The sequence below is a fragment of the Aspergillus versicolor genome, assembly GCF_001890125.1.
Source record: "Aspergillus versicolor CBS 583.65 unplaced genomic scaffold ASPVEscaffold_1, whole genome shotgun sequence".
Lineage (NCBI taxonomy): Eukaryota > Fungi > Ascomycota > Eurotiomycetes > Eurotiales > Aspergillaceae > Aspergillus > Aspergillus versicolor.
Window position 1 is genome coordinate 4,834,771 of NW_024467524.1, and position 25,169 is coordinate 4,859,939.

The 25,169-nt window shown below is 50.3% G+C and overlaps 13 protein-coding genes across 13 annotated transcripts; 5 read left to right on the plus strand and 8 right to left on the minus strand.

Moving 5' to 3' along the window:
- Positions 1-168: 168 nt before the first annotated feature.
- On the minus strand, positions 169-3,280 carry ASPVEDRAFT_120924 (NEDD4 family E3 ubiquitin-protein ligase; the record flags this gene model as incomplete). Its single annotated transcript, XM_040805834.1, has 10 exons — positions 169-268; positions 327-722; positions 775-912; positions 977-1,270; positions 1,326-2,541; positions 2,653-2,786; positions 2,846-2,951; positions 3,010-3,048; positions 3,137-3,159; positions 3,261-3,280. The coding sequence occupies 10 exons, from the start codon at positions 3,278-3,280 to the stop codon at positions 169-171; spliced, it is 2,466 nt and encodes an 821-aa protein (XP_040663402.1).
- A 1,586-nt stretch (positions 3,281-4,866) lies between these two features.
- Positions 4,867-5,757, minus strand: ASPVEDRAFT_24579 (polyadenylate-binding protein; the record flags this gene model as incomplete). Its single annotated transcript, XM_040809681.1, has 4 exons — positions 4,867-5,013; positions 5,079-5,166; positions 5,265-5,521; positions 5,686-5,757. The coding sequence occupies 4 exons, from the start codon at positions 5,755-5,757 to the stop codon at positions 4,867-4,869; spliced, it is 564 nt and encodes a 187-aa protein (XP_040663403.1).
- Positions 5,758-6,461: 704 nt separating this feature from the next.
- ASPVEDRAFT_59304 (vacuolar protein sorting-associated protein 29) lies at positions 6,462-7,295 on the minus strand (the record flags this gene model as incomplete). The annotated part of the gene is made up of 4 exons (XM_040815471.1): positions 6,462-6,578; positions 6,670-7,083; positions 7,164-7,178; positions 7,237-7,295. Coding segments are annotated over 4 exons (605 nt in total), but the record flags the coding sequence as incomplete, so codon positions are not given.
- Positions 7,268-9,933, plus strand: ASPVEDRAFT_59305 (alanine--glyoxylate transaminase; the record flags this gene model as incomplete). Its single annotated transcript, XM_040815472.1, has 3 exons — positions 7,268-7,480; positions 8,244-8,530; positions 8,604-9,933. 3 exons carry the CDS (start codon positions 7,268-7,270, stop codon positions 9,673-9,675), a joined length of 1,572 nt encoding a protein of 523 aa, XP_040663405.1. The 3' UTR covers positions 9,676-9,933.
- A 518-nt stretch (positions 9,934-10,451) lies between these two features.
- nemA (Nem1-Spo7 phosphatase catalytic subunit NEM1) lies at positions 10,452-12,055 on the minus strand (the record flags this gene model as incomplete). Its single annotated transcript, XM_040816679.1, has 2 exons — positions 10,452-10,597; positions 10,660-12,055. The coding sequence occupies 2 exons, from the start codon at positions 12,053-12,055 to the stop codon at positions 10,452-10,454; spliced, it is 1,542 nt and encodes a 513-aa protein (XP_040663406.1).
- Positions 12,056-12,805: 750 nt separating this feature from the next.
- ASPVEDRAFT_49607 (translation initiation factor eIF2B subunit beta) lies at positions 12,806-14,288 on the plus strand (the record flags this gene model as incomplete). Its single annotated transcript, XM_040814189.1, has 4 exons — positions 12,806-12,903; positions 12,972-13,267; positions 13,326-14,163; positions 14,216-14,288. 4 exons carry the CDS (start codon positions 12,806-12,808, stop codon positions 14,286-14,288), a joined length of 1,305 nt encoding a protein of 434 aa, XP_040663407.1.
- Positions 14,289-14,842: 554 nt separating this feature from the next.
- rps23 (40S ribosomal protein uS12) lies at positions 14,843-15,410 on the minus strand (the record flags this gene model as incomplete). Its single annotated transcript, XM_040816680.1, has 2 exons — positions 14,843-15,021; positions 15,152-15,410. The coding sequence occupies 2 exons, from the start codon at positions 15,408-15,410 to the stop codon at positions 14,843-14,845; spliced, it is 438 nt and encodes a 145-aa protein (XP_040663408.1).
- A 558-nt stretch (positions 15,411-15,968) lies between these two features.
- On the plus strand, positions 15,969-16,727 carry ASPVEDRAFT_68378 (DUF5315 domain-containing protein; the record flags this gene model as incomplete). The annotated part of the gene is made up of 1 exon (XM_040815984.1): positions 15,969-16,727. One exon carries the CDS (start codon positions 15,969-15,971, stop codon positions 16,725-16,727), a length of 759 nt encoding a protein of 252 aa, XP_040663409.1.
- Positions 16,728-16,962: 235 nt separating this feature from the next.
- Positions 16,963-17,873, minus strand: ASPVEDRAFT_37062 (MICOS complex subunit Mic12 family protein). Its single transcript, XM_040811375.1, has 2 exons — positions 17,621-17,873; positions 16,963-17,529 (listed from the first exon to the last, which is right to left on the minus strand). Exons 1-2 carry the CDS (start codon positions 17,639-17,641, stop codon positions 17,176-17,178), a joined length of 375 nt encoding a protein of 124 aa, XP_040663410.1. The 5' UTR covers positions 17,642-17,873; the 3' UTR covers positions 16,963-17,175.
- A 299-nt stretch (positions 17,874-18,172) lies between these two features.
- On the plus strand, positions 18,173-18,898 carry ASPVEDRAFT_24587 (mitochondrial 54S ribosomal protein bL17m; the record flags this gene model as incomplete). Its single annotated transcript, XM_040809682.1, has 2 exons — positions 18,173-18,388; positions 18,497-18,898. 2 exons carry the CDS (start codon positions 18,173-18,175, stop codon positions 18,896-18,898), a joined length of 618 nt encoding a protein of 205 aa, XP_040663411.1.
- A 558-nt stretch (positions 18,899-19,456) lies between these two features.
- On the minus strand, positions 19,457-22,012 carry ASPVEDRAFT_79349 (putative R3H domain protein; the record flags this gene model as incomplete). Its single annotated transcript, XM_040816681.1, has 4 exons — positions 19,457-20,825; positions 20,923-21,063; positions 21,127-21,905; positions 21,962-22,012. 4 exons carry the CDS (start codon positions 22,010-22,012, stop codon positions 19,457-19,459), a joined length of 2,340 nt encoding a protein of 779 aa, XP_040663412.1.
- An 842-nt stretch (positions 22,013-22,854) lies between these two features.
- Positions 22,855-23,868, plus strand: ASPVEDRAFT_119823 (zinc finger CCHC-type containing 10; the record flags this gene model as incomplete). The annotated part of the gene is made up of 3 exons (XM_040805739.1): positions 22,855-22,945; positions 22,971-23,127; positions 23,199-23,868. 3 exons carry the CDS (start codon positions 22,855-22,857, stop codon positions 23,866-23,868), a joined length of 918 nt encoding a protein of 305 aa, XP_040663413.1.
- Positions 23,869-23,946: 78 nt separating this feature from the next.
- On the minus strand, positions 23,947-24,831 carry ASPVEDRAFT_37065 (CCDC12/cwf18 family protein). Its single transcript, XM_040811376.1, has one exon. It carries the CDS (start codon positions 24,698-24,700, stop codon positions 24,098-24,100), a length of 603 nt encoding a protein of 200 aa, XP_040663414.1. The 5' UTR covers positions 24,701-24,831; the 3' UTR covers positions 23,947-24,097.
- Between the last annotated feature and the right edge of the window lie 338 nt (positions 24,832-25,169).

Here is a 25,169-nt window from a genome sequence, read left to right on the forward strand (position 1 = left end):
CCCTAGGCAGTGCTTCGCTCGGAATAGAACCAACGAAAGAGGGGTCGGGAACTTTTTGAAGTATGGAATCCCTCTCGCGTCGTCTAGAGGCGATCTGAGTGAAGCTGTCTGGAGATTGGAATGCATTGATGTGCAATCTTCCTTGAAAAATTCGCTTAAATGCAATATCTACTCCTGCCCGAAACCTAATGTCTCCTCCACAGCGATAGATAATTTATGCTCTAGAGTGTCGTGTGTCTTGTACGGTGGAAGGTCAAGACGGTTGAAACTGGCAATGGTTAGTGAAGGACGTACAAAGGGTGGGTGGATTTGCGCAAAAGACATACCATGTGTGCGACTTGGGTAAGGCAATTGGATCTCCAGACTTCTCGATGGTAAATCGTCTTGGGCCATCGGAGCCCTGGAGATCCTTGAAACCGTTGACTGGAATACGAGATGTACCCGTGGTGAACTGAAGTAGGCGAGATTTCTGTTCCGCGTCCCAGGTGCGAACAATCTTCCAGAAGTTCTGGATGACTTCGTCCTGCTCCTGGTAGCCTCGGTAGTCCGTGTGCTTCTTCCAGTCATCGACATCAATATCAGCAATACCTCCAATCAACAATTCCAGCTCGCGCTCATCGAACACGTTGACTAGATCTGCCGGGATAAGTTCATTGAAACCAGACATAAACGCATTGAACTGCTCCTCCACTCGCTTCACAATTTTCCACTCCGTAACCAACCTACAGATATCAGTTTTGCCGATGGACTAGCTTGGAGGGGAACAAAACTTACTCGACATATTCGTGCTTGTTCTCATTAGTCACTGGTACATCCTCACCACCAGGCTTTAGCTCGATCGTACGGCGCTCTCCAAACTTTTCGTCGTCGACCGTAAAAGTCAAGTCAATGATGCCCTCGATGTCGTTATCACTGTTGGTGGTTAGAAGATATGTTGGAAGAAGAAAAGGCAAACGAAGTAGTTGTGGGAACTTACAGTGTCCACGCCAGGTTACGATGCAAATCTTCGTCGACACCTTCCATGTCTTGCAACGACACCTTCTTCCGCAGCATCATTTTGTAGAAAGCGCCAATGAAGAACGAATCGAGGAAGCGACGGTGGAAAATTGCCAAACCAACAACCCGCCCAATAAATTTGAAGTAATTCAGATGTTCCGGGTTGACACCAGAATGAGGATTAATCTGTAGGGTATAATTATCATGCGCAGAGTATTCGAAAAGACAGTAGAACGGATTAAACATTTCGTGAGAAAGGAGGAAGAAGAATTCACTGGCACATATTAGCAACGATTGAACCCCAAGCGAATGTTATAGCTAATCCTTACCGAGAAAGACCGCCATAATCCAGGCCGTCTTCACCGTCGAATTTGATCATGAGACGCTTCTTCAAATCGGAAGCACTCTGGCGCATAATCTCTGCGTACGAGTCTTCGAAAATGTTATTCCGGCGAACCTTGACGTGACATTGGCCAGACATGATACGCAGTGCTGGTTGTGATCGGAAATATATCAACTTCCGTCGGAAGTCACGCTTGTACTGCGGAACGCCCTGATCCAACGAAGATGGGAGACGAGGGTCATCCCATGTGGTTGTCTTCGTGTTATGGTCAACGAAGTACACACGAGCTGTGTTCGTCAAACGCATCTCCCAACCACTAGGTAGTGGTCCAAGTTGAGAAACGGGTTGCTGTTGAATGGTGGTGTTACCGCCAGCGGCATTCTGGCCATACATCCGGATGTACTGCTGTCGTCGCGGATCGACCCAGGTCGTAGTGCGGGTGTTGTGATCAACGAAATACGGCCGGCCTTCCGGAGTGGTCCGCTGTTCCCAACCAGGTGGAAGCTCACCAGTGCCTGCAGTGGTAGCCCCTGTCGCCATCATGGAAACCATATTGCTGTTGCTGCTACCGCTACCACCGGCTGGCGGGGTTTGAGCTTGTGGCTGGCTTTCCGATAAGTTGGGTGAGCTGGTTCCAGTCCGGTCCTCGGGGAGCATTCGGTTTTGGTGTGCTCTCCGCTCCAACTGCATGTTAGCCTCCCGTTGGGTACGTTGCGTTTGTTCATTGTAATTGGCTGATGGTCTGTTCCAGGTGGTAGTCCGAGTGTTGTGGTCCACGTAATAGGTTCTTCCCAAGTTATCCTCACGTCGCTCCCAGCCAGCTGGCAATCGCCCCTGGTTATCCTCGAATGAACTGAGATTGGCGCGCGGGGCGCCTTGTCCATTGGGGATTGGTGGTGCACCGTTTGGAGGGGCAAGTTGACTGGTCGGCCGGGTAGTGGACGGGACACGCTGCGGGTTCAAAGACGCACTCGATGCAGTGGCCGATTGATCGACGGAGCTAGGGCCAGCCGGGGGGAGTGACGATGTTGGTGCAACCTGTGGAACAAGTCCACTTGATGTCGACGGTCCGAGCTGTGTTCGATGCAAACCGTTCGCCTGGTTAGTGTTCGGCGTGCTGAGGTTAGTCGATAGGTTAATGATAAGCTTTCCATGCACGACAAGGTTGTCATTGGATTTTTTGAGGTCTCGTGTGAGCATCTCTGTCAAACGCCGTAAGCAACCAAGGTCAGTCGAGATATATTCCGAAAGAGCCGCGGATATGCATGTACATCGTGACAGCCCGAAAATTGCCGGTAAAGAGGGTCACTTACCATCGCCCCCCATCTGCAAATCGATAACATCTCCAATCCGCACGTTTATCACGCCGAGGAAACCTTGGTCCTTCTTTTTAAACTTCTTCTGATCGAATATCTGAATTGCGAGAATGCTATCTTCATTGACCCGTCTTGAGCATTACAAATATATTAGTACCCGCGGAGTCGAACTGGTAGCGGGAAAACTCACAGGTCGAACATCTCGTTCCAATACGGGTTCAGTGTCTTCTTGATCACTGATGTCGTGTGCGTTTGCTCACCTCCAACGGTGGCTACAGCGAAGGGATCGGGTAGACCTGGATGATAAGAGTTAGCGGTGGAATGATAAACAGCCAGTCATCATCTGAAACATACGGAAAACATCGCGCTTGTATAACCCGTCAGCAGCGATAACTATCAAAAGCAATCTTCAGTCAGTATTTTGTCCGCAGCATCCAGGATGGCTGAGCCTTATTCGGTGCGGGAGTAGTTGATATCTTACTAGTAACCCTCAGATTTGGTTGGCTATAATATCTCGATGTTAGTATCAAAGTAATACAGCGGCAAAGAAAAGAGGATGATTCCGAAAGGTGGGAAAAGCCAGATCATCCAACAAGGGAACTCACGCAGGCAGATTGGACCCCATCCTGCACTGATGTTGTCCAGTCGGTTATACACGCCTGGGGGTGTGGAGGGCCGATAAAGGCAAGCCTATAAAGCGATTTGCTGCGTGCACATCCACCGCTGTTCAAAGAATGAAACGCCCGGTGATAGCGATGGTTGTTCGAGGGGAGAGGTCCGGAGGTGGCTCGGAGGGCGGAAGAGCAGGGAGGAAGGGAAAAAGGGCGGTGGGTGGATTGGAGAGGAAGGCGAAGATGTCGAAGACCAACTCGGACAGAGGGACGTGATGGACTGAGGGTCGGCTGAGGCGCGGCGAGACTGCGGTTGTACTTGCACCGTGTATTGGGGCTGAGCAAAGGTCGCTGCAGCACTGGCAGTGGCAGATGGATGGGTTGGAAGTCCTGACGTTGTGCTGCGGCGGCCAATCAGGACGAGGCGAGGGGCTCGATCGGGAGGAACAACGCGCAAATGTGGTTGACTCGGGCTGACTGTTGCTGTGGCCGTGGCGAAAATGAGGGGTCTCGTTAATATTAATACGAGGCCTTCCAAGCAGGCGTTCAGAAATTCATAAGGCGAAAGAAAGTCACAACAGGGTTGGCCTGCAGGCGCGCGATCCTCGCAAATTCACCCACGGTGTCACAGGCGGGGTGGCCAAGATTACTTCATACTGTCTACCGACTAACTACTTAAGATCTTTATGGACTGTCCCTGCATCGGTGATCGCTCTTTCACCAGTCTACGATTTCATTAAATACTTTTTTCCTCTTCTCATCGTCTATCCTTTCAATGAGATCAGAATCTGAGCCAAGATGGACTCTTTATGACGACTCCTGCTGTGCTCTTATTATAGATCGTTAGATCCAGACCGGCCAAGGCAACAGAATTCTCGACCGACAAGTAGGAAAACCCCGGCTGCCATAGCGCGTGCGTGGAGTATTATTCCCATAATCGAGTCAGATACTTCCCCATGTTTTTTTGCTCACGGTATCAAGACACTCAGCTACCTGGCTCAGCCCCAGTCTGTGGCTTAAAGCATCCGTATGATGTTGTTACGTCGTCTACTCTATATAATAATACTTGGCGGAGCACCCGGATTTACCAACAACACGGGATATAAGAGCCGAAATCTGTAATCTTCTATCTAAGCCAGGAACCGTGATCCGGGCTAATGCTATCAATGGCAGCCTAAATTTTAATCTAATGGAGCAACAACATACGACGCGCACAGATATGAGCCGAAAGAAAACCAAGTCCTACCTGGGTAGTTTGTTTATATGCATTCCCCTCAAATAGTGGTTTCTCGTTTTTCTCCCAGCCTTTAGCTGCCAGTCTTAGGTTCAAGATAAAGAGGATAGTAGACATCAGATAATCCATTCCGCCATCTTGCCCACATCACTGGGACAGAATGGTTAACATACAGTAGTACAGCCCAACCCTAACTCCAAAGAAGACTTCCGTGATAAGTTCGATGCAGATATCCGCCTTTCAACTCCATAAGCTTCACTAGGTGTGCGCTTCCTTTGTCGTGCTCCTGCTGATCGACGGGGTCCGCTTGAGACATCCTAGCGCGTTTCTTTGTATCCTACCAAGGTGCGCGCGAGACGTTCGTTATTAATAAGGTGCATAGCCTCGTCCGCGGCCTCGATAGCCGCCGCGGTAGCCTCCACGAGGAAATCCTCCTCGGCCGTATCCCCGGCCGCGGCCTCGACCGCGTCCCCGGCTGGCCATACCAGGAAGGTTGGTGCGCTTGGGCGTTACCTGCATATACTTTGTTAGCACACAGTAATCATAAGGGTCCCACCTCTACCGCAATGTCTGCTTACCTTCAGGTTCCTGCCACGAAACACACTCTCGTTCAGGACAAGAGCCTGCGCCACCAAGCTAGGCTCGGCGAATTCTACGTAGGCATAGCTATGTCATCAAGTCAGCGCGGGCCCGTATAAAAAAAAAAGATCGTCCCTGAACAGATAAATTCAACTCAATATATGGATTTGAGACGCTGTACGTACCCTTTGGGTTGGCCTGTGAATTTATCTAGGAGGATTGTAACGCGGTTGATTGAGCCGCAGCTCTGGAAATGCGCTTGGATTTCCTCGGGAGAGGCACCATAGTCCACGTTACCGACGAAGATACTCCGAGCATCGATATCCTCCTTGTCTTCTTTCAAACTTTCAGATTGTTGGTCGAGTGTAGCTTGCATTTCCCGTAACTTGGCAGCTTCGGATTCCATTTCGGCCACCCGTCGCTTCATGGCCTCGATTTCTTCCTAGAGGAGGAAACATGTTAGCCGCTATATACTCGAAGAATAATTTGAAATAAACATTTAATGAGGCCATAGAAAGATTCTCAAGCGAAGGCGAACAGGCGCGCGCATTGAGTGCAAGCTCCTTGTTCGCGCCCGCTTCATCGTAGAGCCTAGCAATCACTTACCTCATCGTCACCCCCTTCCTCGTGAGTGGCCTCCAGGCGCTCATCCTTGATCTCATGTTCTTCTGTTGCCATTGTTGTATATGGAACAGGCAATGCCTTTCTCTCCTCGAGTCAGGTGTCTTAGGATGAACCGTGTGCGGGAGCGGAAGCTCTCCACCTGTTTTGGGTAGCGGATCCCGGCAGGAAAATATCTTGAGGAACGTGAACGCCAGCCAAACAGCACACCTCGAGTAAAGCCCAACGCAAACGAGCGAAAATAGTCCAAGTATTTTATGGTAAATGACTGGTAATTAAAGATAAAGAAGAGGACTTTGTGAATGTGATTGCTTGGGTTAGATCGAAGCCGCCACTGTTTCTTTTTCTGGTCTAGTGAATTTTTGTCATCACAATTCTTAAGCTCCGTTGATCGGGCTCCAACTATTGCATCACTTTCTTTGAAGGAGCGGATGAGGCCTAGCAGTACTACTACTGTCTTCTAATACGTTTTTTGTCATAAACCAGTTGTCTATTTACACTTAGAGCCCATAAAATATGTACTCTTCATGCTTTTAAGCGTTCTAAGCCTAGAAGAAAGATTATCACATGTTCTTGGCATCATATAGATACGAAGAAACAGACGGAGCATATGCACTACTAATACAAAGCAGATCTAATAAATACATTATCGGTAATGGGTTGAGTCGGGAGAGAAAGAATATCGATTAATGAGTATTGAAAAGTCATAACAGAATCGGTATCTATAGCATATGTACAGAGGGAGCATGCGGAGGATTGGTTCATGAGGATGGTACGCTATTCTTGCGATAAGAAACCTTCTCGACAGCAACAGTCTCAGTGCCATTGGGGTCGGTCTTCAGCTGGTAAACGTATAGCACCAGAACATCACCTTGGATCTATCTGGACGTTAGAAAGATCGTCCCTGTAACTAGGGAAAATTCGAATGTGTGGGCTTCGAATGCGTGGGTAACAATCGGTTAGACTTACATCCATCAAGCAAAAGCTTGGGGTAGGTTCCTCTCCTTCCGGCCAATACCCTGTGCTCAGGGCTCCGGTTGCACTACCTGGGTTCACAAAGAACCTGCCCTCCAGTTCGAATGCTTCAAAACGGTGAGTACCACCCCACAGCAGTATGTCTACATCCATCTGCCGAGCCGCAATAAGCAGTGCATCTGCATCGCCCGGCGGAATAATGGTGTGGCCATGCGTGAATCCAATCCGAAGACTTCCATGCGTTACAACCTTTGAAAGAGGGAGATTGGGAGAGTCGACATCGAAATCGCCCTTGACTAATTGGAGATCAGGGGCGACTTGGCGGAGAAGCTCGAATGTGTTGCGATCTGTAAGGTTTCCTAGGCATAGGATCTGGCCGATCTTGCCTGGCGTGAGGAGCTTGCGGAACTGCGACACTGTCAACAAGGGAACGTTGGGAGGCGGAGGTGGCCGACGATGATGTGGCCTACTGAGTCTGTGCGGTGTACCTTTGCTGGAAGATCCTGCGGATTACATGTTAGTAAATATTAAGTACCGGGCAAAGTAGACTTGGTCGCATACGGGGGCCCTGTCAGGGATAAAGAGGTCACCAATGACCAGGACCAAGCGCGAGGTCATCGTGGAAGGAGTGAATGGGTCAATGGCCCATTCCAAGGGGACCCTTTTGCAGGCTGTGGATAAAAAGCTCACGCAGAGTGTCGAAGGACTATTGGGTAACCTTTGTTGGTATGCAGCTGTCAGACTGGGTCACTGGTTGCTACCTAGCGATAACGGTGAAGCTATCGCGGGGAAGCTGGGTCTGATCGTCAGACTGAAGCCCTGAGCCCTAAACGGCCGCCCGATCTGGATAAGTCCCAGCCTACATGAGTATCGAGACATCCTTAAGCTACGTTTGAGTTCTTGACAGGACGAAGCATTTAGAGACTGGGAAGACAGAATATACCCAGATGTGCCTTGAATTGCTTCATTACTGAGAAGTTGGAGTATGTTTGTGGTGGAGAAAGCCTCGTGCCGGTACAACGCCTACTTGATACAATTATATCGTCCTTTACGTTCATCAATTATTGCAGTTTGTTGAGGATAAAGTCCGAAGTCTAGCCAATAAGAGGAATGCCCACATACTATACTGTATACTACATAGGTATTCGATATCCTGGGGAAACCCGTTGAGCCTCTACCAAGGCAATTGGCTGCTTCCGGCCGAGACGGTAGGCTCCGCCCGTTTGAGACGCCTGGAAAAACACGTCGCCGGTGAAGAAAAAAGAAAAGACAGTTGGAGACTCGGAGTCAGACACGCGTGGAGCCCCCTTATTTAAGACAGCCAGCATCAGAGGAAGCCAGAGTAGAGCTCGATTGAATTCTCCATCTGACAGCAAACTCCCGGTGTACATATCTCTATACACTTGCCACTTTGCTTGTGAAAACCACCGGGCCGACCAGACACTCCGGCGATCCCCGATCGCGCCCTTGGTTGATTTGGTTCACTCCTCCATCCCCAATCCAGTCGACTTCCCCGCGGGCTCTCCCGTCGAGAGCCGACCCCTCGGGAAACTCTGGCGCCCACACAGGCATCGCAGCGCCTGAGCCTGATCTCCAGACATCTGGATCAGAGACTCCCGCTGCCGGAACTTAACACCCCATTCTCGACCGAAAGGAACGCCCAGACTCCCGACGACGCCGATTATAAACCCCCCGATCGCTCTGCTCCCCCGCTCCATACTTCTTCAACTTCTCATTCTCAACCCCCCTCGTCTCCTGTTGCCAAAATGTCGACTCAAGCCCCTCACCCCACCCTGCTCATTCCGGGCCCCATCGAATTCGACGATGCTGTTCTTCAATCCATGGCCCATTATGCGTGAGTCTATTCCACGTCTTCATATTTACACTTGACTCTTCAAGGCTGAACTAACGCGGGGTTGAATCGTTAGCGAGAGCCATGTCGCCCCTGGTTTCGTCAAGACCTTTGGAGAGACATTGACTATGGTCCGGAAGCTCTTCCAGTCTACAAACCCCGCAGCTCAGCCGCTTGTTGTCTCTGGCAGCGGCACTCTAGGCTGGGATGTCGTGGCTGCTAACCTCGTCGAGAAGGGCGAGAACGCTCTTGTCCTACACTCCGGTTACTTCGCCGACTCATTCGCAACCTGCTTGGAAACATACGGGGCCAACGCTACACAACTGAAGGCACCAATTGGAGACCGTCCATCTTTCGAAGCAATTGAACAAGCATTGAAGGAGAAGCCATACAAAATCGTCACAGTTACCCATGTCGATACGTCTACTGGTGTTCTGAGTGACATCAAGAAGGTTACAGAGGTTGTCCGCCGGGTCAGCCCCCAGACTCTCGTAGTTGTGGACGGCGTGTGCAGTGTCGGCTGCGAGGAGATTGCCTTCGACGAATGGGATCTGGATGTGGTCCTAACCGCCAGCCAAAAGGCCATCGGCTGCCCTCCCGGTCTCAGCATCCTCATGCTTTCCGGCCGGGCAGTTGAGACCTTCAAGGGCCGCAAGACCCCGCCATCCTCATACTACTCCTCCTTGGCCAATTGGATCCCCATCATGCAGAACTACGAAAACCTCAAGCCCTCCTACTTTGCCACCCCTCCCACTCAACTCGTCCACGCTCTCCACACCACCCTATCCCAGATCACATCCCGGCCGGTGTCAGAGCGCTTCGCGGCCCACCGCCAGGCCTCTGATCGCGTCAAGGCCGCCGTTGCCGATCTTGGCCTGCAGCAGCTAGCCTCGAAGACTGAGAACCAGGCTCACGCCATGACAGCAATCTGGCTCCCCGAAGGCCTGACCCCGCCAGATGTTCTCCCCGGCCTCCTGAACCGTGGTGTCATCTTTGCCGGTGGTCTGCACAAGGAAGTTGCAACCAAGTACATCCGCTTCGGACACATGGGTGTTAGCATTACAGACCCCGCTCGCGGTGACGTTGAGAAGGCTATCGAAGCCCTCAAGGAATCTCTTGCCGATACGAAGAAAGCCAAGGGTCTGTAAATGTAGATACTACTAGATAGAATAGCCCAAACCTACAAATTTCCAGATCAATACGTGTTCAATCAAAGTACTAAGGGCAATGAATGAATATAGTACGGGCTTCCCCTACAGAAATTGGAGCCACTGGCTTTTCCTATCATCAAGGGCGGGGCATGTTTCCCGTTGGCCGAGTTCGGAGGCCAGTACATAACTATGACGAACTATGGAAAGTGGACCTCGGGAGTCATGCCGATTAGAGTCATTGGAGTAAATTAACCCGGAATTTATCGAGCGCATGCCCACCGTAATAGTAGCTAATAATTAGTATCAGGTCGAAGAGAGGTAGGAGCTCCCTGCCTCCGGGCTGGGATGATGATTGCCCAGTCAAGTTCGGCGGTTTGCGAACCGTAGAAAGGCAATCGGGAGACTGGCGGTTGGTTTACATTGACCGGGAACACTCCCGGCGCGGCAGAACATCCTTTAAATATATGCATCTCGGATAGGAAGAGTGAAACAATCTTGGCTTCATTACTTCGTCTAAGTGATACTCGACGCTGTAAATGTTCCTGAGAAGAGAAGAGAATGGAAGATGAACGACGAGAATAAACAAATACAATTAATGCAACAGCAGTAGCTGAGAAAGGGGGTATGGGAAGGATAAATGTTGATAGTAATGCTAAACACTCGTCATGCTTTCAAATCAACGGCTGTGGGCTCTTTACAATGAATTAGGTAGTTAGCGCGTAGGATATCAAGTTGAGGTAATGTAAAGTTATTGCGCCAGTCAGAACAGGTGTTTATAGAGCATCAGCCTCTCCTCTACGCAGTGCTAGGAACGCCCGTACGTCGGTGGCATATTGCAGGGCTTCCAGCATTGGGATTAGATGGAGGAGACCATTGTCTGTTGGGTCATTGATCCAGCCCTCGATTGGAATCGCATTATCTGCGGGCGTGCATTAGTGCTAGCTCCAAATGAATAAAGAGGAATAGGAATGTCCTGCTTACCTTCATGGAAAATATAGCTCATAGGGCTGTTATCCAGGATCATCACTTGGCTTAGGTCTGGCTCAACCGAGCTCAAATCTTTGATATAAGCGCCGTTTCGGAACGTACAATGTTGCCTGTAATACCGCCCTTGGAAGTATTTCCGTTCCTGCTCCAGCCAGTCGATGACTGGATCGGCGTACTCTTGAACACTTGCAGTGAAGACGACTAGCTTATACCATTTGCAGATCTTGCGTAGGAATTCGTCACAATGAGGTCGTTTGTGTACATAATATAGGATTGGATGTTGAGGTCCCAGGGTTGTAGGGGGTGCACCAGGTGAGAGAGCAGTCGTCATCGGCGTAGCGAGTTTGACTTCGACCATGTGGCCGCTAGACATGCGGCCCCCCTTGGCGAGCGAGTGGATGAGGGTTTCATCCAAATCCAAGACGAGTGTTTTCTGGGGAATCCTGGCGTTTCTGCCGGTAGCCGTATATGACGGTAGGCGGGAAGGAATGAGCGGCCGAGGAGGGACAGGTGAATGAGGGTAGCGTGTGACTAGATGTACAGATGGAGACGGAGACTTCAAGCTTTCTGGGTCGACAGAAGCTTCAGACCCGTTCCGCGACGACCGGTCGAGGTCAGCACTCCGCGCCCGACGTTGCCTCTGTCGCTGAAGAGTTTCCTCGTTGTTAAGCTTGATCCGAATAGACCGTCGCGGAGGCGTCGCATCGGTTATCGATTCTTCGCTCGAGGTCTTCTTCGCTGTGCGAGGCTTACTGCTTGTGAGTCCTTTCATAGCACGACGGTCCCCCTCCGACTCGGAGGTTGTTGACGCGATGGAGTCCCGAGATGGATGGCTTCGCAGTTTCCTGATAGAACCAGAGCGGCGCTTCCCTTCAGCCCGGGTGGCAGATTTCCGTGCCGTATTCGGACTTTTTGACGAAGAGCCGGATATAGACCGTTGAAGCTTTCTCACGGGAGTCAATGGCGAGTACCTTCCTGTTGTTTCATCTCGAAAGCATTGTGCTACATACACACCAGGTGCAGCCAAAGTTTCTAGAATGAACTTGATTGTTTCGGTGACTGCTTCAAGAAGCCGCTGGGCAATTAGACCCAAAGAGCCTTTCGTAGCAAGCGTTGGGCTTTTTTGAAGCCCTCGTATTAAGGGTGTTTTCTCGTCAAGCGTATGTTCATCATAGTTAGCTTCGTCTGCCGGCGCGGACGCATCGCCGCCAATTTTTTCATCAACATCGTTGGCATGGAAGTTGCTTTCGCTATAGGACCGAAATTTGGCGAGGTCACCTGGGGCAATCACAGGGGATACGTCCCCTTGAGAACGAGATCGCTGGCGGCTACGCTTCGGATTCGAAGACTGGCCAATGACTCGAGATGACAGAAGATTCAGTGAGTTCATCTTTCAATGCGGCCCACGGGTGTCTGGGCTGGCGCAGGTATCTGGGGCGCGATCCGCGGGAGTTAGCGTGCACCGGACCATTCGGAGGTTGGCAGAGACTGAACAGGTTGAACGAGCGATGGAAGGAATCGGAAAGAGTATGAAATATCTTCATCTGCACTAACCTCAATGCGCCAGTTGACAGCCCGTGCTTCGAAACCACGGCTCCTCTAGCCCTGGGTTTCTGGGGAGCAGACGGAATGCAATAGGATGGACCGAGAGGTGGTTGACAGCTGCTTAACTAGCAGGGAGAGGAATCGAAGTGAAGGGCAAGCAGGGTGGAAGAGCACAGGGTAGCCCAATCGCGAGGACAGGTCTCGATGAGGAGTAACGATGGGGTCGGCAGTGGGAGACGGTATGATCGATCTGCTATGGGGAGCGAGGAATGAGGATGCGGTTGGGCCAAGCAAACGCCGCCGCCGAGGCAGCTCCCCCAAGCGCTCAAACTAAAGGCGGGCAAAAAACTCCCTTCACCAGCACATCCCACCCACTCCCGAATTACCCCTCCGCAGCAGAACGTCGCTCTCTTGGCTCCACGCCAATCGCTTCTGCAGCTAAAGCTTCCGAGCCTTGCGCGTTAAACAAAAAATCCCCCGAGGGTGCCAGAGGTACGCTTTACTGGGGAAAATTCCCGTGTGTCGTTTATCCTGACTCAGAGGCCCGCTAACTGATGTACAGCAGGACATATATGATTATACACTCGTAAAAATCATGCCACCCTCATCTGCTCCGTTGACACCTGGGTTGGCGTCATTCTTGAAATCCCTAAAGACCAATCCGATTGATACATCCATTGATAACCTGATCTCGTGCGTTCGGGCTTTCTCCCCCAGTCTCCTATCTGCAGCTGCAGTACTAACTGACTGAGCGGTTGAAGACTTTTGAAACGGAGACAAATACGACACTCGAGATCATGCGCGACAGCGACCGCTTACCTGCTACGTAGCGTCATATCTGCATGCAGGACCAGCGATGCCTCAAAACTCATTGAGCGGGTGCAGAGTGTGGGAAGACGGTTGATAGCTGCACAGCCTAGGGAGATGGTGGTCGGGAACATTGTTAGGCGCGTGTTGGGACTAATCCGTGACGAGGCGGAGGACGATAGGGATGGGGACTTTACATTGAGTGAGGCAGGCTCTGAAAGCCAACCGCAGACGCCTCGTGGGGGAGATGGTAAGCCTCTGCCTTCAAACATGGCAACAAAGCTCTTCAGTTAACGTGAACTTAACAGACATGGATTTGCGTCATGATGGGTCTGATCGAGGTGCCTCAAAGCCGATGTCATCGTTGGCTGCCCACCCTGTCTCCATGTTCAGTTTGCTCTCTCACCCAGAACCCGAACCCTCATTGCCGGGTACACCAACATCGGCCTCGCCATCTGGACGTCTAACCGGGCATACCCAAAACAAGGATATTCGCGCCGAAGTTCTAGATGGAATCAACGAGATCATCGACGAGTTGGGCCAAGTGGACGATCAGATTGCGGCTTACGCCCTCGATCACATTCACTCGAACGAAATTATCCTCACACATACATCCTCGACGACAGTACAGAAATTCCTTCTTAAGGCCGCCGCGAAACGGAAGTTTACTGTCATTCACGCTGAATCGTACCCTAACAACCACGAGGCTACCCATGCCACTGTCAGTGGCAACGCCCCGAGCGATGATGAAATTCTCAGCACCGATTCCTTCCAGAAACCTCTTATCGCGCACGGCATCACAGTGATTCTCATTCCCGACTCCGCAGTTTTTGCTCTGATGTCCCGGGTGAACAAAGTCATCTTAGGTACACATTCCGTTCTCGCTAATGGCGGCCTCGTTGCAGCTGCGGGTACCCGTGTCATTGCTCGGGCCGCTAAGGTACACCAAACGCCATGTGTCGTCGTAAGCGGTGTCTACAAACTAAGTCCGGTATATCCATTCGACTTTGACTCTTTGATCGAGTACGGTGATTCAAGCAAGGTTGTTGGCTACGAGGATGGCGACCTTGTAGACCAGATCGATGTGCAAAACCCCCTGTACGACTATGTTCCTGCTGAATTGATTGACCTCTATATTACGAACTTGTAAGTCCCCTACACAGTTGACCGCAAAAGGAACCGCTCTAACTTCATATAGGGGTGGACATGCACCGTCATATCTGTATCGTATTGTGTCGGACCATTACCGAAAGGAGGACATCAGCTTTTGAGGCAAACTTAACGAATTCGGGGACATATGAAGCTCAAAAAAAATTCAAAAGCGTTTTTATGGCGGTATAGGGACTACACTTGCGGCATAGACGGGGTAAAGGCGTCGGGATCCACAAGGTAACTAGATGGTTCCTTGGAGCGTACTATGCAATAATTCTATGTGATGCGTGTGGCCAGAAATGATCATATCACTCCGAAGCACTTACGCCCGAATTTCAGATTACGTAGAAAGCCGTAATGGTCTGGAAAGCATATGCACGTATGGGTTTCCCATAAAATCCACCCGCCCTACGTTTCCTTACGCGCAAAATAGGAATTTGAAGGATTTGTTGATTTTAGGGCCCTCCCCGGAGAAAAAAAATCATGGCGCCGCCTTTTATGAAGTATATCAATCGCAGTATCTGCAATGGCTTTTGCAGGGTCATCCATCCTGAACCATAATTTCCAGATCCATAGACCATGCCTCCCAATCTTCAAAAGCACGGGGCCCCGGCGACTTAATCTCGGATATCATTCCTGCACCATCATTCGTCTTCCTTCCCCTTGCACCCGTTTACGAACGGGGCTTCTCCTTCTTCTCCTTCCACAGAGCCATCAGACCGACACCAGAGACCTTGACGACCTTGAAACGGACACCGGGAATATCACCCTTGGCCTTACCCTTACGACCGAAACCAGCAAGGAGGACTTCGTCGTTCTCATCGATGAAGTTCAAGCAACCGTCGTTGGGAACTAGGAAAAAGCGTTCGTTAGTGGCCATTCTTCAGATCCATGCCCTTTAGATGTTTCCATATCCAGCACCTCCTCTTCAATTCATCAAATAGAACCATTATACGGCGTTGAAGGGAAAGAGAGTACCCACCGAAAGCAGTGACCTTCTTGCCGTTCTTGATAAGCTGGACCTTGACACACTTGCGAATGGCGGAGTTGGGCTGCTTGGCCTCAACACCGACCTTCTCGAGGACGATACCCTTGGCGTGGGAAGCACCACCGAAGGGAGAGGACTTGTAGGCGGTACCAAGAAGGCGCTTCTTGTAGTGCAGATCGGCCCAGCGGTTCTCACGACGAGTGTTCGCGAGCTTGCGGGCGGCGTTCAAACCTCTAGGCTGTCCCTTACCCATCTTGTCGGATTATGATCGAAGAAAGGTCGACTGTGCGGAGTCTCACGTTAGAAAATTGCTGTCTTGACAGTGTGTGGTGTGATCTTGAATTTGGAGGCGGGATATGGTAGAGGTGAAAATCGAGTGTGGAATCTCCGGGAGAAGGAAATATTCCTTGTGTTGAATTTCGACGACGACGACGACGACGACGACGACGACGACAATAAACGACAAGTGCGCACTTACCGACTGATGGATATGTACCGAACGGCTGGATGGATGGTTGTCGAGAGTCGAAGGGTTCCTTTCACGGCGGCGTCTCGCTAAGGTCGGGGAAGGCGAAAATGTTCTGCTGTGCGCCTCCGCCCTAAACGGCAGCTAAGCGAGTCGAGGTCCGGATCGGAAAAATATTCACCGCTCTTCCGATAGCGATAACGATAAGGGTGGAGCTTGGCATTAAGATGCTCCGTCCGTGTTGATCTACTACTACTAACTATCCAAAGAAACTCTTATAAATGTGCTGGAATGTGAGGCAACTATCGGAAGCAATTCACCCAGAATTTTGCCGCATCCATATCAATGGACACCAACCTCAGCCCGGACGCCTTGAGGAAAGTGAGTTCCCAGCGTCTTCCCCCTCCCGCCCTCTTTCAGGGCCCACCGTCCCATAATGCATCGAATCTATCGCTTCAACCACCAGTACCTTCAGTTTCCGCTCCTGGAAGTAGTCAACCTGCAGCCCACAGCCCACTATTGAATCGCAGACGTTCATCGCCGAAACCCCTCGATGCGCCTGGTCTTTCCCCGTTTCTATCTCGCACTCAGTCCCGGGGCGAGGTAGATGGCTCCGATGCGCTTTGGGAAGAGATGCAAAGCGCACTTTCTGATGTGGAAGTTAGTGCAGCAGTTCGCGGGCACGTATTTGGGGAGAAACACTCCGAAGCTCTAGAAGAGCTGCGAATGAAGCATCTACGACTTGCGCAAGCCTGGGGTCGGGGTGAAGCTGAAGATGAAGGTGCTGATCCCAAAACCGCAACCATGAAACCCCAGTCTCCCAAGGGAGACTCGCGAACAGCCGGAGATATGCCTGGGGAGGCAGATGAATCGTCGAAGAACTTGGATGAAGAAACGGAGAAAGATATCCAGCTTGCCCGCGAGAGGCGGGAAGCAAATGATCGGTACTTTGATCAAGTTAATAACAGCGTTTTGGATGTGGTTGCAAAACTCGAAGATGTTGCTCAGGCCATGCGTACAATGGAAGCAGAGAGCAAGGATATTTGGAGTGAGGATGACGGCTTGAGCACCACTTCCCATTCTACCATTAATACTGCCGGTTGATCTAACTTGCCGGATTGGGACGACTCAATTATGCACTATATGTGCATGCGATATTCCAAACCACGCGATAAACTGGGGTACCTATCAGCAAACGCTCGGCGCAGATTTCGCCAAAACACCAGCATATCCCGCCGGACGGGTCACCTTGTTTTTGATGCCATGTCAAGTTACTCGAATGGTACATATACCAAACTCTAAACCAAGGATAACGTAACAACGTCCTTGTTTGGGAAGGTTGTTTGAAGCAAGCTTCAAACAGATAATATTTCACTCATAGGCCACCAATGACCACAACTGTATTCTATTGTACACATACAAGACAAACCGATAACGCTAAGCATACAAACCGGGGGTATCAGAATCTAAATTTCATACTCACCACGAAGTCCACCACATATGTTTCTAACAATCACAGGAAGTACCCGTGCGATAAAAAAAGGAATCATAGTCACTCCCTCTTGACAAAGCTCCTAACACCTCTCCAGCCCTCCGCAGCTGCATCCCGCACGTCCTCCCACCTGGTCTCATAAGCCTTCCTCGCCAACAACCGCACCTCCTCATTCCACTGATGTTTCAGCTGATCTTTCATTGGCGACTTCGAAGCTGCCAATGCCCTTTCTCTAGACGTAATATCCTCATCATCCTTTGGAAGTAAACGGCGGTCGTATGCGCCTCGAGAAGAAGCTAACCAATCAATCGTCTTCGTTTGGCCGCGGATAGCGGACTTTTGTTCGAGACGTGTTGAACGGTGGACTTGGATCGTAATGTATAGGACTGATGTTGTGAGGGCAAAGCCGCTGAACTTTTTCCCCATCACATTTGTTAGCTAATAGGCCTGTGTTTGGTTTATACAAAGGGAAGCCTCCTTATTATTGAAGGAGCGTGAGACATACAAATCCAGTGAAGAAGCCCATGATCAAAGGGATTTATGAGTTTCGTAATTGGTGATGTATGGAGTCTGCAGGGTCAATTGAATACCGGCCTTGGGCTTCAAAAGGTGATCGCACAGCGCAAGGGAAGGACGGAACGGTTTGCGTTTGGCTATCGGATATAGTCACGTCGAGTATAGTTGCAACCAAAGACGCGGCAAATATATCACAAAAACAGTATACTGATTTGTCGATAAAGGTTGGAAGTTGGGGATTGTTGGAGCAAGTTCTGCGCACCGGGCAGGTACGATGCTCGCCGCATTCCGATTGGCTGTGGAGCAGAAATTGAATTCCTTCCGACGACTTCACTGCGGCCCAGCAATAATCTTGAACAGACGACAACATCACGCTTCAACCCTCCCGCTATCTACTCACCGGCGTCTCTGTGTTTCAATCCCATCGGGACGACTTCTACTTATCAGGTTGAACTTTCGTCCCGTTCATTTTCCGCCAACCCGGGCCGAAACCCAGTCGAAAGTCCGATTTATTCTCCAAGTGACAATCTGAACCTCCACCATGGCCGGAGGTGCAACCAAATACCGACACCTAAGTCGGAAATCCTCTCACAGACAAGCTCTTCTCAGAAACTTAGTCACCTCTCTCTTTAAACACGAATCGATAACAACAACATGGGCCAAGGCAAAGGAGGCCCAAAGACTAGCTGAGAAGCTGATCACCCTGGGCAAGAAGAATACCGAAACAAGCCGGAGGACTGCCCTTTCTACATTCTACGTATGCTTTCCGTTCACACAAAAAAGTAAAAGTTGGTGGCATTGAAAAGCCAGCACTTTTATACCCATCCTGAGAAAAGAACATCACAATTGACCGAATCAAAAACAGACTCCCCACGAAATCCTTCCCAAATTATTCGGGCCACTCCGTGAGCGCTATGCCGACCGTCCCGGCGGGTACACCAGAGTTTTGCGAGTTGAGCCGAAGAAGGATGATCAGGCACCCAGTGCGATTTTGGAGCTTGTGGATGGACCAAAAGACATGCGGTTTGCGATTACGGCAAAGGCTGTCGCAAGACGACGTGACCAGGGACTTGAGACGCTGAATGAGCTCACGCTTATGAATGTGCGGAAGGTGACGCGGTTTCGCAAAGATGGGGTTGAGGCGTTGGAAAGAGCGATCTCTCGGGTAAAGCTTGATGGGGGCAACGAGCGTGGAAAAGCAAAGGCGACGGAGGGAATTAACGATAAGGCCGAGGTGGAGGTCGAGAATGGACTCGAGAGGAAATAGAGAGAGAACCTAGTGGGCATCGACTGGTTATCCTGTATCTTAGTTAGCATCATATGTATTCTACGTCCTACAATTTCTTCATTACAATCACTCTTCTGTACAAATAACTGGTGACACCGTTTGCTTTAAGCATTCAGCTCCCTCTCCAAGCTCTGAGGTTATTTTATTTTATTTTATTTCATTTTGTTGAGCGACTGAGTTCAGAATGTAGCAGGCTTACTTTTTTGCTGCTGGAGAAAGAGAGAATTGCAATAAGTTGTTTTTTTTTTTGTCTAAGGACACCCATCGAGTCGTTTCCGCTCCGCAAGCTCCTCAACTAACAATGGGCGGTTCTAAGCTTTATTGTGTCACGTCCGGTACGTATTATTATATCCACCTTCGCATCGTCAAGTCGTTGTCCATTTTGTTTATTGTCCAGTCTGACGTCCTTCACAAATTGTCCGCCGAAAGGTTATCTATTTACCACAACGAGTGAAGAACGAATAGCTATCACCAACCGCTATAGTACCCAGGTACTGTTATAGGTGGCAGAAACGGCAGCACCTAGCTAGGCGGCCGTTATTGATTCGGCCGTGGCACGCCAGTACCTCCTGAAACAACCAACGGGCCGTTCTGGGATGGTGGTACCGTGTTGTTCGGGTACGAGTTGCTCGCCGGGTTGGCATTCCGGTGTTTCAACTCAAAATCGGATGGGACTTCGGATGGTGGCGGTTTTGGAGGAAGATGCGCAGGGGTCCCAAATTTTGCGATCGAATCTCTACCTCCCGGTATCGTTCCGCGAGACAAGTTTCCGCCAATTTGTTCCTGGTTCCACTGGGGTTGGAAGTTTGCCTGCATGGTTGAATATGGGCCCATGCTGGGTGGGACATTGTTGGGAGGTCGACCCAAGCTGGTAGCACCACCAGGAACGAAGGAACGAGTTTGAGGATTGAACGGAGATCTGCTGAAGTTGGCCTGCAAAGGGTGAGAAGCCGCGTGGGCCGGTAACCCAGTATTCAGCGGCTGGCCTGGGTATTGCGTGTATGGATAAGGAGTTGCACTGAGCGGTTGTGCTTGATAGTTTGACCAGGGAATTGGAGCTTGATTCCGATGGGAAGGTTGCGGATACGCCGCTTGGTACGGGGGAGACGACCAGGCTGCAGGAGTGGCCTGGAACTGCGCATTATTAGAAACAGGATAGTTACCCATTGCAGCAGCAGGTTTGGCCGAAGACATTGCGGGTGATTGATTGATGGAATACCCGGGGTAGGGCATATGTTGCGAAGTTGGTCCGTTTTGCCAGGGTCCCGTTGCACTCATTTGCGGAGATACAGGAATTGGACAATGCGGTGCAGTGTTCATGTTCACCTGCCCCGGATACATGACACTATTTTGGTTGGACATATATCCCACATTGGAGGGGACTACACCGGGTCCTACCATGTATGGCTGGTTGGGAAATGAAGGATCCTGCATGCCCATGTTGTAAGGCACAGATCCGTTGGTAGAGTGCATTCCAGGATAATATGCGTTGAACTGAGATCGTGCTTCGAAGCTGTCATCGTGAGGCGTTTTTTGCCTATGTGCCTTCTTGCGTCCGCTAGTAGAGCTTGATCTGGACACGTTCGCATTAGATTCCCCGGTCGTTTCTGGAGTTTTTGACTCTGAGAAATCACGGAATATCCGCTCTCTGGCTTCTTGGTATTTTGCTTCACGTTCCTCCCTAGTGAGAGTCAATCTATCTTTAGCAGAGGAGCCCCCGCGCTCTGCATCGTTACCACTATCACCCGCTTCTGACGTAGCTTTCGAAGGAGCGGAGGAGCTTGCTGCTATACTACCTTCTGTGGAAGGACGCTCCCCATCCGTACGTCGCATGATCTTCATAGCAGGCACTGCCGGCGGCGGAGTCTCGTTGCTGGTAGCATGTATGAGAGACAGTGGGGTAGGTCTGAGTTCATTAGCAAAAAGTTCAAATCATCATTGCAATAAACGAAAGCCAAGAAACAGTAATCGTTGATTGAACAAAGACGGAGATATGCACTCACAGTCGACAGAAAGGAGTCCGATGGAGTCGGACCGATGTGACATTATTGTCTACAAAGTGGGTAAGGTGATAGTAATCACCTAACTTGTGTGCAAGGAGCCGGCCGAAGGCGTTAGAAGGGGGCAATTCCAAAGATTGTTCCCTTATAAAGATGTTAGACGGAGAGACCGACTGGCCAGTTATGTAAATTTGATTATTAACTTACTTGGAGTTCTGAATAAAACTCCTGACCTTTTCTTCCAGTTGAAGAATCAGAAGACGGTCCTTAGGAGACTTCATAGCTTCAAGCAGCTTCTCGTCGGGTTCAGATGGGAACCCGTGTATGAGCTGACCAGGGAAAGCATTGGGATTAGAAACAACAAAGTTGTTGGCCAGGGAGTTGGTTCCAGTCGGGCCATTCGTTCGTTGTGAACCATCGTTGAAGACAGAGATTGTATTGTGGGAAGGCATTCGTCGTTGGACGTCTCGAAAACGAGCCCCAGATTCTGATCCAGTTAATGAATTCGGTGCACCTGATGCATGGCCAGAGAGTGACTCTTCCTCATCTATGGCTTGAACGCTGGCGCTGTCATCGGGGCGCAGAGAATCTTTTTCGTCCATTGCAAAAGTCGTAACGGATGCCATACTTTTTGAATCGAAACTTGTTGGCTTAGTTGAGGAGTTTGACAGATGAGTTCGATCATCTTCGAATGAATCTTCCCGCCTCAGAGGCCCATTCCCTTGGCTCTCTATAGAGAACCCGGTATTCCCCTGGTTCTTCTTCTCCGAAATATTGGTAGCATGGACGGTTTTCGACAATCCGTCAATATCTCGGTCGACGGCGTCAGCCCTGGAAGCGACGGAATCTGGGCTCTCATGATTGGGTAAATCACCGACGGGGTTTTGTGGTTCGGAAAATGAGGGTTCATCATGAGACATAGAATCGTCTTTCTCATCTGAGGGTTGTGATGTTTCCGATTTCAATGGTGGAGGCAAAGCAGCAATCTGGTACTGTTGTCAGAAGGGAACTACAGGTTCAAATCAAGACGCATTGGGCATACCTTTGCAAACGACAGACGGTGTCCGTCTCTTGGAGACGGTTGCGACGTCATAATCACGGAAACACCTCTGTTAAATGTTTCGAAGGGGTCCTTGAACAATTATTCTCGAAGTGTGATTGTCGAACAGGTACGGGTGAATTGTATAGGGCGAAACCCGACGCGGTAAAATCGTACAAGCGAGTCAACGCCTTGCGGAGTTTCACGGCGAAACCGAAATTCGAAAGGAGAAAAAGCCACTAAGAGATCCCACTTCACACAAGCCAAAAAGAAAAGACGACATATCTTGAGACAACGTAGTTCGCCATAAGGAAAGCTGTAAGAGGTCAGACCACAATTCATGCCTGCATGTTGTAGTGGAAAAGGAGGGCCAATGCGGGGCAGCGCAACGAAGCAAAGCGCGCATGAAAAAGGGTAAACTTACACGGCTGTCAGAGAGATTTTGTCATGACTTTTTGCCAGTATTCCTAGTTCAAGAGGGGAGCTAGGTCTAGGTTCCCGTTCAGGTAGAAAAAGCTTCAGGAAACCGAGTGTCGTTGGCCACGACAACTCTACTTCCAATAAAGCAAATCGACACCTCGGTATTTCAGATATAACAGCTGTGGGTGGAGCTGCTTTTTTTGTCGTCTCGGCTGGCAGGAAGAGCGAGGTCGACGAACAGACAAAGGGAAGCCAGATGGAGGATCGGGCGCGGACTTTCGCTTGTCAGACTTTCGTGGGCCGCGGGATTGGGTTAGCCGCGCGCTTGGCTTCGACCTCCACAGCGTATCTACCTGGGCAGCCGCGAAGAAGCAAAGAATCTATGCTCGTTGTATTCTCTAGGTTCTCGTCAGCTAATTGCGCTGGATCTATTCTATTCGTTTCGTCTTTACGCACATCTTCATAATTCGCGCAAAATGAATCGTTATCGAAATGCCCCCGGCATGAGGGGCCCTACAAAGGCGACAGCTTCTACCCTCTGCCAGAAATGCTTGAAACGAGATATGTGTTTAGCTCCAGCTCTTTCTACCAGATATTCTGACCTACTATTTACGTCACTATAGTTATGAATGCAAGGCCACCGCTCAAGAGCGACCCTATATGGCTCGTCCGTCCCGCACTCAACAACTACAAAACCCAAAACTACTCCCGCAGCTTACGACGGATGTCACAGAAGATGCCAAGCGCACGTAAGTCCGTCATAAACTCTTGATTATGTAGGCGATACCGCAATTGGAATATTTTCTCACAGTAAATTCAGGGAGGGTACTGCAGACGCTCTACTAGCGCAACGTGAGCAAGAACGCGGCCGTAAAAGAGATCTTGATGAATTAGACCCTCCGGACAACCATGGTCAGGCTTCAAAGCGGACGCGTTCAATATCAACACATTCTGCGAGCTCCGTGTCTACGATCTCTACAAATCGCTCACACTCACCGTCGCCTCGACGTGAACGGTACGGCGAGAGAAGTGGAGAAACGGGGTCGAAATCACGAGAGCCCCAGTCGTGGTCAAGAAAGAGGCGACATAGCAATTCATCTTCTGGATACTCGGCTTCGTCGAATTCATCCAGAGAGAGATCGCACACACGTTCCCCGGGAAGAAACATTCGGCGAAGGCGTCGCGAATCGAGTCCGAAGGAACGAGGTCGGACTCGCGGCCTTTCGCGTGATGGAAGTCGCAGAGAGAGAAGTCGCAGTCGTGACATGAGTAAAAGCCGAGGCACAAGGGGGAGACGGTCTATGAATGGGGAGACCGACCTCGACCAAGGTTATGCAAAGCAGTCATCTTCGATGAACCAACCCAACACATACCACCATGAACGAAGACCAGATGAGAGGAATCGTGCCCCGCCACTACGGCGCGAGCGAAGTCTCAGTCCCTATAGCAAACGAATTGCTTTGACTCAAGCCATGAATATGGGCCGCTAATGTAGCAAAGGTGTTTGGTGTGGACCACGGAATCCAGGAGGAAAATGTATAGATACTAGTCTTTTTTGATATTAATATGTGTATTCGATATCAAATTTTTATGTCATCGTAATTAACACCTTCAACGCCGTTTCAATGCCTAAACCCCAAAAGTGAGCGCCTATAAACAATATGCAAGAGATCGTGATCAAAGCCGGAGCCCTCGCACACGATCATATGGGTATCAAAATCATGCCAGTTCATCCTCGTCTTCCTTCTCATCCTCCTGCTCACGAACATGGATGCCCTCCACAAGCATATCTCCCTCGATACCAACAACCTCTGCTTGGTTATTCCCATTGGAACCTGCGCCCTTCGCTTTGGCCGTACGTTGGGCATCCTCTATTCGTTGTTTCACAAGCTTTGCGATTGCATTCTGCGTCCTCACATTCAAGACCTTCATTTTTTCGTCCAGATCTCGCTTTAAATCCCAGTTGGGCTTCTTGGGTTGCAGCTTGAAAAGGTCGATTGGCTGATCCGCATCTTCATCCTTCTTAGCTTGCTCTGCGATATCCTTTGCGATTTCCTCTGCCTGTGATTCAAGAGTGATTTGTCCGTCGGTCGGTGTTTGGTCAAACCCCAGCTTCACTCCACGAGTTTCCGCGTCGTAGTTCCGACCAGAGAGATACTTCTTTGTAACGTCGGAAAGTTCATTTCGAGGCTCATTCTCCTGTTCGGCGGTTTCGAGCTCCGTATCGGGCTCTGGCTGCTTCCGCTTAAGCGCTGCAAGTTTCGCCAGACGAGCTTTTCGATCCGTTGCGGCAGCATCGAGAGATGCATGGTTGGAGGACATATCGGTAGGTAGGCGGCGGCGGATGAATTTATTGTTGGCTCTGGTTGCGGGATTTGGTCTGACAGTGTAATGTGATTATGAATTCGAAGGAGTCTGACTTTTGTGGAACTTGCCGTGTTCTTGAAGATGCGGGCTGCTCGATGTTCATGTACTAGCCACCGCCGGACCCACCGGCCAGAGTTTCCGGCAAAATTTCCTGGCCTCGGGGAACGCAGCCACTACAGCCATGATAATACCAACATCCCGTTCTGTACGCCGTTACCGTCGCCTCCACAAGAAACCCTGCCAATCCAAGTCACAGACAGATCAATGTATCCGAGCAAGCGATTCTGAATGTCATTTTGTCCGCATCGCCTGCCGCTCTTTCGCCTCCGCACTAGGCCACCCTCTTGTTTTGCGGCACAGAGGCACCGCGCGATCGACTTTCAGCGACGGAGGTCCATAGGAACAAGAAGGCTTAATGAAAATG